This window comes from Clupea harengus, chromosome 11 (assembly GCF_900700415.2).
Source record: "Clupea harengus chromosome 11, Ch_v2.0.2, whole genome shotgun sequence".
Lineage (NCBI taxonomy): Eukaryota > Metazoa > Chordata > Actinopteri > Clupeiformes > Clupeidae > Clupea > Clupea harengus.
Genome location: NC_045162.1, coordinates 5861703 through 5875406, shown reverse-complemented (window position 1 = coordinate 5875406; position 13704 = coordinate 5861703). Strand labels below are relative to the sequence as shown.

At 49.7% G+C, this 13704-nt stretch overlaps 1 protein-coding gene across 14 annotated transcripts in view; it reads right to left on the bottom strand.

The window, feature by feature from the left end:
• mef2d (myocyte enhancer factor 2d) overlaps positions 1–13704 on the bottom strand; it is a 60291-nt gene that overhangs the window by 31211 nt on the left and 15376 nt on the right. For 13 of the 14 annotated variants that reach the window (XM_031576406.2, XM_031576403.2, XM_031576408.2 and 10 more), the window contains exons 2-3: positions 3977–4374; positions 1237–1440 (exon numbers count right to left, since the gene is read on the bottom strand). In XM_031576406.2, coding sequence (XP_031432266.1) covers positions 1237–1440; positions 3977–4030 — 258 coding nt within the window. In that variant the 5' untranslated portion in view covers positions 4031–4374. Of the gene's footprint in view, positions 1–1236; positions 1441–3976; positions 4375–12203; positions 12461–13704 lie in introns of those variants that run through there. The other variant, XM_031576404.2, reaches the window with a different exon arrangement.

Sequence of the window (13704 nt, the reverse complement as noted above, 5' to 3'; positions counted from 1 at the left end):
GGAACACTGCTCACATGTCTACACACACACACACACACACACACACACACACACACACACACACCCCCCATCAGAGGTTTGGTACAAGGTACACAGTCTCTACAGTTGGAATATGTGCTGGAATCATTTGGCCTGAATCATTCCAGGAAACAAAAGGTTAACAGATCGGGAGCAAGGGCATGTGTGAGAATAGCTTTCTTGTAAGCGTCATACACACACACACACACACACACCCACACTAACAGGAGAGGCAGTATTCTCTCCCCCTGAAGCGGCCATCTTGTGGTGGCTGGGGCCCAGGTTAAAAGAGCAGACTCTGTGTGACTGTGTGTGTGTGTGTGTGTGTGTGTGTGTGTGTGTGTGTGTGTGTGAGTGTGAGAGTGTGTGTGAGAGTGTGTGTGAGAGTGTGTGTGAGAGTGTGTGTGAGAGTGTGTGTGAGAGTGTGTGTGAGAGAGTGTGTGTGAGAGTGTGTGTGTACACATGTGTGTTTGCATGTACACAAGTGTGTTAGCGCGAGCGGGTGCTCCTGCCCTCCCTCCATGCCAAGGCCGGAGAAGGTGGCAGAAGGGCCAGATGTCCCCGCCTCGGTTGCCCCACCGTCTCTCGGGCACGCGGCCAGAGGAGCTACGGTGGCCCATAAGGCCCAGTAATCTCCGTGCGGAGGAGCGGTGGCGAGCCTTCTGGCCGCGGCCCACAGGTGGCCAGACCGGGACCTCTACCGAAAGCCCACACAGGCCTGGATGCTTGCACACACACCAGCACAGGCATGAGGAGCTGGCTATGTGCTGCACACGCTAGGATTAGGCTCTGAAAGATCAAGACGCTTCTGTGAGAGCCGTTTGGACTACGTGACTCATTTAAACTGTGTAATATACAGTTATACACATATTTGATACTTGCGCTTACAGCTTCTCTCATCATCATGACAACACTTCACTGTAGATTTGTGAAAATGCTTGGAGTACTTGTAGTCGTAGTATAAAAAAAGGATTAAACATTAAATATTATTATATTATATAACATGCAATGTAAATCATTATTGAAACAAAGAGCTAAAAATATCATTCATTTCTAGCTCCTAATAAAACTGTGCGATATCAAGTGCATTAAGTGCATATCAGCAGTGGGAGTGGAAATGTCACGACCTTTAGTCCTGACCTAACACCGCTAACGCGCTACAGGGGCGGCGCCCCTTCGTCTCCTGCTCGGGGGCGTGCGGGCGGGCGGAGTTCGTACCTCTATGATGTCTGCGTTGGTCCGGCTCTCGTGGGGCTCGTTGTACTCCGTGTACTTGAGCAGCACCTTGTCCATGTCGGTGCTGGCGTACTGGAACAGCTTGTTGGAGTGGTTGAAGATGATGAGGGCGATCTCGCAGTCGCACAGCACGCTCAGCTCGTACGCCTTCTTCATCAGGCCAAATTTCCGCTTGGTGAACGTCACCTGAGGAGGAGGAGGAGGAGGAGGGGGAGGAAGAGGGATTCAGTCTGTTAATGCTGTTTCCAGAGATGAAGAACTTTTTTCCCATAATGACTTTATTATCAATGCTGAAAAGGTTCCATCAGGAATGTTGAAAAGGTAGAATGAGGAACACTGCTGTCAGGCAGCTCTTAATCACCTCTCTGTCTGAGGCTTTTGAGCAGTAATTCAATTGAATTCATCTGGATAACATCCCTAATTAATGAATTATTAAACACTCCACTTAATTAATTATAGAAAGGGGTCTGTTGGGTTTCAGCAGATTGAGTAAGTGAAACCATTTGAGGAGTAAGCATCAAATGAAAATAAATAAATACATCAATAAAAAAAGAAAAAAAGAAGGTTTACCAAAACTGACAATAAAATTATTAACCGGTCATAGCGTGCTACTAATTAACTGCATATTTCCATAAATGACTGCATTTCATTTGTGAATAAATAGGAGGAGATGTATGATACGCTATGTGCTCACGCTTGTGATCTGGGCTGAGAGAAGCTGAGGCAAAGGTGTGAGACGCAGGTGTTGATTAGAGTGCTACTTTCTGAAGATCTTCAGTGTAAAGGCATCTCAGAAATTAACAATGACACGAGGCGCATCATCGACAAGTCCTCTGCTAGGAGCCTCACCTCTCTCTCTCTCTCTCTCTCTCTCTCTCTCTCTCTCTGAAGACAGCTTGCTCTCCTTCTCTCGCTAGCTTGCTCTCCTTCTCTCGCTTGCTTTCTTTTCTCTTCCCTCCTTTTTCCTGCTCACTCACAGCTCACCGCTGCCACAAATCAAATTATTTCGGGGTCGTTTCCATTGGCAACCGCCTACTAAAACCCTCTTCAAATCACACACACCACCGCCGCCTCCCCCACCTCTTTGCACACACACACACACACACACACACACACACACACACACACACACACACACACACACACACACACACACACACACACACGCAGTACTATGAAGGGGGAAATCACAGAAAAAACAACTGGCATACCGTGAGAATTTGGGGCTGGGTTCAGCAAGGACAGTGGGAAGGGAAATTCACAACGCAGTAAGAAATGGAAAAAACAACAGTCACATGTGAATGTCTTTCAATGCCTACTGATTCTACAACCTCTGTTTATATAACTCTTCTTCATGGTCTCTCCTCAATAAGGACTACTGTACATACAGAGAGCAAGGTGACTGGAGAGAATGTTCTTTCGTGTTCCGTCAGAGCTGAACGCCGAGATAAACAGGCAGAACATAATTGCCATTAAGAATAGAAGTGCGGGTATCCAATGGCAACAACAGCAAGCTACTCTTTTTTTCTTTCACGCTCTGCATCTCTCTTTCTCCTTCCCTGTGAGAAAAAGACTGTGTTGTGACAGGAGGTGGATTCAGGTGCTATCACACCTCAGCCAAAGCCCTTGCCTCAGCCTGTGCAGAGTGTGTGTGGGTGTTTGTGTGTGTGTGTGTCTCTGCTTGTGTGTGCGTGTGTGTGCGTGCGTGTCTCTGTGTGTGTGCGTGTGTGTGCGTGCCGCTGTGTGTCTATGTGCCTGTGTGTGTGTATTTGTGTGTCTCTGTGTGCGTTCGTGTGTGCGTGTGTGTGTGTCTCTGTGTGCGTATGTGTGTGTGTCTGAGTTCTACTGCTGGTGTTTCCAACATAAAGTATCAAACTTAAAGTCGAGCAGTGAACATCTGTGCCTATCAGCTGTGTGATCCCAATAAACTTCTCTTAGAAGGAAACAGCACAATATGCGGACGCTAGTTAACAGAGACACCTAACATAAAAATGGTGGGAATGTCACCTGACGGCTAAATGGTTTGTTTAAACTTCTCTATGGGTCTGGCCCTCCTGTGAAATGTCAGACTGGATTGGTGGGTGTGTGTGTGGGGGGGGGGTGGGGGGGGGGTCTGGTCTGACAGGGGTTAGCTGGGATAGCTATGGCAGACAGGTGTCATCCAGGTTCAGGTATGCAGCAAGTGGTTTTCAGCCAGACATATTAGTGTGTAAAGAGGCCTCGGCTCTACTTTCTGGGAGATGACTGTGCAGATACTGTGTGTGCTGTCCTTAGAGAGCACGGAGAAGGGGAAGGTGTGTGTGTGTGTGTGTGTGTGTGTGTGTGTGTGTGTGTGTGTGAGTGCTGTGTGTGCTGTCCTCAGAGGGCACGGAGAAGGGGAAGGCAGGTAAGATCAAACACAGATGAGTAAGCAGATATAATGCCTCAAGACAGCACCAATGGTGGTGCGCTTAAACAAACTGGGTATTTTTTAATGTGTGTTGCTTTCCAGATAACCCTGGCACAGAGGTGTGTGTGTGTGTGTGTGTGTGTGTGTGTTTTTAACAGGGCTTTTACAGAAAAGCTAGTCCAGGTGACAGAGGGAAACCATTTGTGGAAAGGGATTCTTCGGCTCTGTGCCCACAGCAGTGACGACTTCATGATGACCAAACTGGAGGCAACACACACACACAATGCAATAACCACACTGAGTTAGCAGTAGAACATCCTCAGGAGTCCTCACCTGTCGGTTCCGCTCGTCCGTGATCCTCTGAATCTGAATCTTTTTCCTCCCCATGGCTGCGCTCTGCTGCTGGGGGACACAGGGGGGCACGTGTTGGGGTCAAAGGTCGTCTCTGTCCTGAGAGGGGGGTGGGGGGGGGAGTTGTGTGCGGGAACGCTTGTGCGTCGGGCGCTCGCTCTCTCTCGTTCTCTCTGTCTACCTATCCAAGGCCGTCGGGGCCTGTGTCGTTCTTCCTCCGTGGAGGAACAGGAAATAGAAAAAAGGGAAGTCAGACAGGGGCGAATCCTCGTGACTCAGATCATGGTCCGCTGCGGGGGCAACGTTGTCATCCGTGTGTCCTTCAGGAGCAAGAGCCTCTCCCTTCTCCTTCTGTGCAGCTAGCCGATGTGGTCTTACTCCTGAGGAGAGGAGAGGAGAGGAGAGAGAATTGGGGGAAGAGAGAAGAGAGGAGGGCAGATTAGTGGCTGGTACTCAGACCTTTTAAATAAACACACGTAAATAAACACATAAACACACACACAGACACACACACACACTGATGTCACATCAGAGCCGCAGATGATCATATCTGTTGTGACTCATCAACAAGTTCTTACACACACTATTTGTACGTGTGATTTCCCTGGATTTCCCCCATTGAACCTGGACATGTTCAGGCGGTTGGGCTTCGAGGCTAACCTTTCTGGTGACCACAGAGGGATTGGGGGGCACGTGCACGAGCATCATTACAGTACAACAGCTTCTACCCTTGCTAACCTAATTAGCCTCCTCACACAGAGTGCTAACCCCATTAGACCCAGCAGCTGGAGAGGACTTCCGGTGGGAGGAGGTCTTCTCCTGAGGTTTGTATTTCCCTCAAGTGGGTTGGGGATTGTGGAGAGCAAAAAACACACAGCAGAGCCTGCCCGAGGGTCGTGTGTGTGTGTGTGTGTGTGTGTGTGTGTGTGTGTGTAAGGGGGAGGTGGCACTGGATGAGAATGGAGTGGGTGGGGAGTAGCATAAGGGCCGCCGCACGAGTGAGCAAACGAGGGAGCGAGCGAAAGAACGAATGAGCAAGCGAGCGAAGGAGGGAGCGAGGGAGGGAGCGAGGGAGGGAGCGAGGGAGGTTGGCTGTGCTGTGCTGTGCTGTGCTGTGTCAGCTTCATTAGAGACATCTCCACCACAGCGCTGATACTCTGGGGCCCGCAGCAAGCTGCTGCCTCCCCGGCCTGACGTGCCGCATGCCATTACGGATCGAACCAGTGCAGCGCACAGAAACAGGAGCGGCGGTGGCGGTGGCGGCAGCGGGCGGACTGTCTGAGGGGCCCCCAGTCCCCAGTAGCCGCGGGGCCCACGTGAGCCATCGGACCCAGAACCACAGCTGTCATTAGAAAGGATGAGCTGGCCCCCAGTCAAACCTCTAACCATAGACTACATACGTGGTTAACAGAAATAGGTCCACCTATTTAAATTGTTTCTACTTTTAAATATATATTTCATTCTATGTACAATGTTTAAATTATATGATATTACTCGACATTGGTTAGAAACACGTGGACTTCTGATCCATTCATAACAAAAGGGTAGAATTAGGTCGACTATTTTTTTCTTTTCTGTGAATCAAACATCATTAAATGAGGATGAAGAAAGGGCTGCATAAAGATGCTGAGAGAGAGAGAGAGAGACAGAGAGAGAGAGTTTGTGCGTACAGCTGAGCGAGTGAATGTATGAATGAGCTGATTACGGCCTCAAAATAGCTTTAGCCGCCACCATCATTTTAAGACCTGCTATTACTGCTTCTGTAGGTCGAAAAAAGTAAGCCTTAAAATAGAGCTCTATATATACGCACACATACTCACAGACACACACAAACAGCCCAGACAGCATACACAAACACACACACACCCGAGGCCCAGCCACCACAACGGAGATGGGGAAACCCTTCGGAGGTTTCCTATTTAAAGAGTCATCCAACAGACCCTGCAAATGACAGAACTATTCACAGCAATTTCAAGAGGACAACAACAAATCAGGGCGCCTCTCTCTCTTTCTTTCTCTCTCTCTCTCGCTCTTTCTTTCTTTCTTTCTCTTTCGCTCTCTCTCTCTCTCTCTCTCTCTCTCTCTCTCTACACATCACGCTCTGATTCACATGTATGAGCCATATCCTCAGCAGGAATAATGTCTGTAGATTCACCCATTCGCACACTACTATGATAGCATACTGAGACATCTTTAATTAACAAGCTGAACTCCATTTCAAAAGTGGTTGTGAAGCTGCGCCGATGATTATATTTAGGTCTACTGTGTAGTGACGTTTCGTGCATGGCGACAGCCAAACACTTGTAAACACACTTGAGGGAAAAAAAAAAGAGGAAGTTTGTGTCATTTCGAGACTGTGATCTTGGCACCCGCTAGGTGCAAGACACATGACTGCTGAAATCCATTAATCAGGCGGAAAACTTTGTCCTGAACTCGCATTTCACCAAGGGGTGGGGGTGGGGGGGGTTCTAGCATGTCTCCACACTACGAGTGATTCTCTAGCAATTTCCCCAAACAATTCTTGTTATTTGTAATAACAGTAATATTAAAGTATTTTAAATATTTATAAGCCTTCTAGAACTCCCAAACAAACACCACCCCAATGTTGCCTGCTGTCCATACCTAACTATGCCTAATCATCTTAAGCCCCACAGAAGCCTGGAGTTAGACCCTTAACATGGACTCTCAGTGCGACACACACACACACACACACACACACACACACACACACACACACACACACACACACACACACACACACACACACACACACACACACACACACACACACGGCTGTAGTCCCTGCTCCCTCTCAGCCGGCGCGAGGACGTGATGATGGGCAGGCGGGGCCAGCGTGGCCATCAGGAGCACAGAGAGTTCAAAGGCAGCCCGTGAGCGGGGCGGGGCGGGGCAGGGAGGGGTGGGGAGGAGAGAGTCGCGGGGTTCGCAGGCGTACATGAAACGCCGGCTTTATCTGCCGCTGGGGGCCGGGGGCACAACCTTTAGCTCTGCAAACCGCGGCAGAGGGAGAGGGAGAGAGGATGGAGGGATGGAAAGAGGATGACTGTGGGGGTGTGGGGTGGGGTGGGGGGCAGAGTAGGACTCTCCCCAGCTCTGATGTGTAGGCCACTGCTTTCACACCAGCTGAAGCCAGGCCTGGAGTGTGTCAGTAGCCTGAGCGCATGTGCTACGGCAAAAGAAGAGGGACAAACTACCAATTATGCTTGAGAGTTCTCATAAACACTACTGTATTACCCCATCCTGCACATCCAGTGGATAAGGTAGCGGAATCATATGTGTAAATAACTGACTTTAATTACAACCTGTACAGAGAGATTTTGCCACGGTGTGTGGGTGCCACTTGCCCCGTTACCATGTTGCTGTCATTTAAAGGGTATTTGTGATAGCATTTACCACCTGGCTCTGGGTCCTCAGAGGATGATGGAGAGGTGTTTAATGTTAAGAGCATCTGGCTGAGGGAACACACACACACACACACACACACACACACACACACACACACACACACACACACACACTCTTTACATTGAGGGATAGCAGACAAACAGAACGAGAGAGAGTCTCCCCGGTGCCCGCGCCTTCTCCCGGTGTCAGGTCGATCTCATATTGCATTAACACCTTTTAATAGCCCTCCGCTTCCGCCCTGAAGACACCAGGCTCCTTTTCCGACGCGACACCGCCTCACATCTCAGCCACTGAAGTGCTCGGGAGGACAGGCTTTGCTCCGAGATAACACCATCTTCCCTCGACCCATGTGTGGGCATACGGGAGAGGCATGCCTGCCTCCCTGCCTGTCCTGCTTGCCTGCCGGTTTGTGTGCATGGATATCTCCTCAGCAGGGTGTGTGTGATACTGTCCAGTTTTGTTGTCCAAAGCCTGTAACTGGAGGCGAAGCAGCCTGGGGCCCAGAGATAACGGTCAGTGCCAGAGCTCGGGGTCTGGACCGCAGCCAAAGTGGCGCTGAGAAATCCATCACCTCTCTCCCTCTCTCATTCTCTCTCCCTCTCATTCTCTACCCCTCTCTCACGCTCTCTCTCACTCTCTCTCCCCCTCTCTCATTCTCATTCTCTCTCTCCCTCTCTCATTCTCTGTACCCTCGGCCCAGCACAAGTGCCTACCCATACCCCGCTACCTGTTGTTCTACTCAGCCCCTCTGCAACACAGGCTTTTTGCTTGTTGTCTTTCTCGACGCATCAAAAACAAACCTCAAGGGTCGACCATAAAACAGTTGTGTACTTTTTGAAAAGGTTTAATGCACCTCCGTCTCCGGACGGCACGGGGTGATACACCAGAGGACACAGGACACGGCAGGGGAAATTCTCCGAGTGCCTACTTACAAGAAAGCCAGATTTGTTGCTATAGCAGCAAGAACAGAATGACGGTCAGGAAGGTGGACGGACAGCTGAGAATTTACTGGCTGCTCGGTGTGACAACAAAATGGAGACGTGGTTGAGGTTGACTGTGTTACGCCCGGCTCAGATACATGTGACTTCAAGGCAATACATACAATTCCAAGAAAAAAACAAAAAAAAACATGCAGTGCTTGGTTGCAGCGATGTTGACACAAACACCGTGGGCCGAAATACTGGTGGGCGTTTCCCCAACAATGAGTCCTTCACTGTTTTAGGCTCTATGATAGGTAACTAGCTAAATAAAATAGCTTATGTTTGCTATATATAGTGGATGTTGATAGTGGTTTACTTGTTGTAACTGTTGTTGTGCCGTTGGTAAACAGAATAAGGTTTAGTTAGTTCTGATTAAAAAAAGGTTCCTCAGAAGGTTAGATTAGTTAGAATTATTTCGTTGGCTGACCTAATAATAATTACAGAAAATGCTAATAATTACAGAAATCATGTCTTTAAGGTCTTCAAATGGACAACTCCATTGAAAAAAACCTTCAAATTGAAAACTCCATGTAAACATCACGTAACCAAGTGGTTCCCCCAGCTGCAACATCCTGCAGTGGTTCTGAATCTTTGCTCTGAATAAGTCTCACAGTGTCTCACACGGTCAGTGAATGAAGGTCTATGAAATCCATCGTCCACCACGCAACGATGACTTAACCTGATGACGGATCAGTGGTGGGCTAAACCCTCATGAGTAAATTCACAGTTAGTGGTTAGTAGTCTGGGGTGAAAACAGTGAAAATGACTAATCAGTCTCTTTTGCTCCCAGATTCAGTAGAAAGGGTGTTTTCGGGGGGCACTGTGGCGCAAACAGTAGCCCCGACATTCGGGCTTGACACTCATGGAGGACACGGGTTCGAATCCGGCCCGATGTAATTTCTCCTGTCCACTCCCCACCTCTTCTCCCTCTCATTTCCTGTCCCACTCTTCACTGATCTATCAATTAAAAAAGGCATAAAAGCCCAAAAACAAATCTTTAAAAAAAAAGAAAGGGTGTTTTCCATTGGCTGGGCTGGGGAGCACCGGAGAGCACCATAGCTCCGCTGGGCTCTGAGAGCAGCTCCAGCAGAAGCCCAAAACGGGACGGCGATGACGATCCCTCCCCACCCTGGTTGTCCCCGCTGGGGCCCGTGATTTACTCCAACCTTGGGCTGTACTGCCAGCACCAACTGCAGGATATTTCCAGCCTGTTGCCTCACGTCTATGTGCCTTCCAGCCAGCGCTGGCTCTGAGGAGGGGGCCGCGGGGGGGGGGGGGGGGGGCTGCCCTGAGTTCTACTGCCCTGGGTTCTACTGCCGCAATGCTTTCAAGTTACAATGAAGTGCAGATGGGGAGGTGCCACTGGGGGGGGGGGGGGGGGGGGGGATTTAAGAGGTGCAGTGGATCCATAAGCAAGGATCAACAGCAGAAGCAACTGGGTGGGGTTGGGGGGAGGGGGGGGGACGTTCCGAGGTTGGAAAAGTCAGGGCAGAAAGGCAAGAGGGAAGGCAGGCAGGCAGGGCAGGGCAGGGCAGCAAGCCTTCAAGGGGAAACTGATCCCTCTGAACAACATGGACTATGTGTGTGTGGCTGCATGCCTGTGAGTATGTGAGGTGGGGGTGCAATGCAAGGGCAGCACTTCTCCTGTGGGGTGGGGGTGTGGAGTAAGGGGCGGGGCTGCTGGAGCTCCTGTGGATCCGTGATCCTCCGCTCGTGAATCACGCCTCGGCTGCACCACCTGTCAATACCCACCAATGCCGCCGCAACAGACTGTACCGGGCTCCGGCTCCAGCTCCGGCTGCGGCTCGCCACACAGCTCCCTGGGCTACGGCAGGGGACAAACACCCTCCTGTGCCAAGTCACGCAGCTCCTTTTCATTCAAAACGCTTGGGAGTTTAGAACAAAAACACATCACAGCCTTCTTCGTTTTTCTGCTAATCTCCTAGGCCTACCGTCCCTATTCTTGGAAATGCATACAATGTGCATGTGTGTTTGTGTTGGGGTGTGTGTGTGTGTGTTTGTGTTGGTGTGTGTGTAAGAATGAACCATGAAGCATAGGGGTACACTGGAACAATGCTCTGCGTTTGTTGTTGACACGCTCCTATCTGTTGTGGGATCGGCGAAGGCGATGTAGTCTGACCTGTCCCGATGACAGCCGAGGTGACGAGCAGAGCAGCAGCCATCGGGTGCCATAAACTGGGTCTCCTGCAACTGTTCTCGTCTCTCTCTCCCCCCCCCCCTTCTCCCTCTCTCTCTCTCTTTTTCTCCTTCTCTTTCTTAAGCTTAGCCGTGTCGATGACACTTGACAAGCTCAGAGCTCCAGTTATTACTGGGAGGAGGAGTGCAGGCAGCGAAGAAACACATGCCTTCACAGGGCTGCAAATCCCACCGAATGAACGTGTCTGAGAGGTGATTAAATGTAGCGACTTATTAAATGTTCAAAAGTAGCCATGGTCTGACTCGTCGTCTACCCTTTCTGAGTAGGCCAAAGTGGCAATGGCTTCTGGCTCTTCTTGTAAGATGTCTGCAGATGATAAAAAAATAAAAAAAAAACTGACAGCACTAGGGAAACACACCAGTTATAGACTGGCAGACGCTGACGACATAAACGTCACATGGACTGGATGCTTTGCGGTCACACAACAGAGATCACAAAAGGTTTATTTCCTGCAAACGCCCCGAAAAGTTTAGTGACTAAAAACAGAACTAATCAGCAACAACCATCACACAACAAAGAACCATCACTGTCTATCAATACTGTTTATGCTTTCAAAAATGGAAAATATGCCTGGAATTTCAGTTACCATGATTACGAATATCAAGCCGTCTATGATGGCACAGTTTGTCTAGCGGCAGTTAAGAGCACTGGAACGGGGTTGAAAGGAAGTATAGAAATGATCAAGTCAAAGGAAGTCAGAGCACTAAAAGACCTGATAATTCTTTACTTTGTGGGTAAGAAAGGTGAAATATGACTCCAACAATGGCCAAGAGAGAAACAGTGGTGAGTGCAAAGGGCCGATTGAAAATGGAGGACTTCTCGGCTTGTGCTTGTGTGTTTATGCTGAAGAATGCTTCAGCGTGTTTGGCTCCAGGGCAAAACACCTACCACATGTCCCCCAGGGACCTTAACCCCTAGGTCCTCCATTTTCAATCGGCCCTTTGATCTCAACTTTTCTCAAGCCTGTGCAACTCAGGGGTGAGCAGGCAGCGCTTGGGCTACAGTGGCAGGGAGAAGTCAGAAGCTTCTTTGAAACAAGAACACATTTCAGTCAGCCTGGTGAAAAGCCAGTGGGCGGGATTCCATTTGTCATCTCGCAGCGTTTCATATCGAGCGCCGAGATACCCTGAAGGTGTCAGACGTCTCTGATCCTTAGCAATGTAATAGCACTTTTTAGATAATACAAATCTGTGGCACATTACAAACGTAAGTCATCTGTGATATTCCTCTATTTTTGAAAATGCTTTCTGAAAAAGTATTGGTTGGTTTGGTGGTCTGATTTTGAGAATTTCTTTCATAGACTTGACAGGCAAGGCAGCTTTAAGCAAGTTCTTGGAGGGGAAGGTAAAAGATTTTCTCAGTATTAGTGCTGGTTCACTTTTCCCGTAACGGGTTGCAATAACAGAGCTTTTTGTTTGGGCAAAACTGCTTGCTGAAACCAAAAAAAAACTTTATCCTCTTTCTGTGAACCAATGAGTCTTCCCCCAGTGCCCACATTACACAGAATCTTGAAGAACAGACCGCAAGAGCTGTGTGACATACAAAACCACTAGTGCTAGTTCCTCATGTCCGAAAAAACTCTTACCTCTGCGTTCCAAATCAGGATCTCAATGCTCAGATGACCGAATTAGCAGAGGGCACTTTCTTGATAAATCCCAAGTCAACGAAGACATAATCCGAGAGAAGGGGGTCCAAGAACGTGGTGTGTCCCCTCTGGCGATCAGATGACACGAGTGACTTCTCCAATGATGACCACCCCCCATTCTCCAACTACTGAGCCCTCCCCCAGATCCTCTCTCCAGCAACAACACCCCCCCCTCAACTAAAGGCACACACATGCCCCCCCCCCTCAACTAAAGGCACACACAACGCCCCCCCCCCCCCCCTCAACTAAAGGCACACACATGCCCCCCCTCCTCAACTAAAGGCACACACATGCCCCCCCCCCCCTCAACTAAAGGCACACACATGCCCCCCCTCCTCAACTAAAGGCACACACATGCCCCCCCTCCTCAACTAAAGACACACACAACGCCCCCCCCCCCCCTCAACTAAAGACACACACATGCCCCCCCCTCAACTAAAGGCACACACATGCCCCCCCTCCTCAACTAAAGACACACACAACGCCCCCCCCCCCTCAACTAAAGGCACACACATGCCCCCCCTCCTCAACTAAAGACAGACACATGCCCCCCCCCCCCCTCAACTAAAGGCACACACATGCCCCCCCCCTCAACTAAAGGCACACACATGCCCCCCCTCCTCAACTAAAGACAGACACATGCCCCCCCCCCTCAACTAAAGGAACACACATGCTCACACCCTTTGCCCTAATATGCCTTCAGCAGCAACTGGCTCGAATTCATCAGTGTCTTTGGGGGTAATTGAGAGAGTGGCAGGGGTGTAAGCTGTCAGGCTGTAGTAAAGGAGTTTGTCAGATCCTCATCCTCTAAACCCCCCACCCCCTTGTATACACGTGTGTGTGTGTGTGTGTGTGCGTGTGCGTGTGCGTGTGTGTGTGTGTGTGTGTGTGAGTGTGTGTGTGCGTGTGTGTGTGCGTGTGTGTAGCCTCTCTTCTGATTTTTGCAAGCCGCTCAAAGTGCAGTGGCAGCTGCCCACACACCTTTTGTTCCCACTCCCCCTTGCTCTCGATACACCCTCACAGCTGTCGGAGCTTCAGCTCATGTGTCTAGTGGTGTTACACACACCGCTGACACCAACACCCACCAAGCTTGTGTGTGTGTGTGTGTGTGTGTGTGTGTGTGTGTGTGTGTGTGTGTGTGTGTGTGTGTGTGTGTGTGTGTGTATTGCTTACATTCGAGGTTTGTTAGAAAGATATAGGGAACAAGGTAGCGAAACTACTGAGGTGGAGACTCTGACCAAACCACTGAGGCATTCTTCACACGCTTTATGACCATGTATTGTTGGAACCACAAAAAAATCTCTGTCAAACTCCAAGAGTCCAGTTGCTTTCCCAAAGAGCCCAGCTTTGCCCTTCACTGACCTTGAGATCTCGGACAGAGGTTGGGAAATGGGGGCAGGGTGGAGATTGAAGGTGACTCAGTTTGTTTAACACTTGTGTC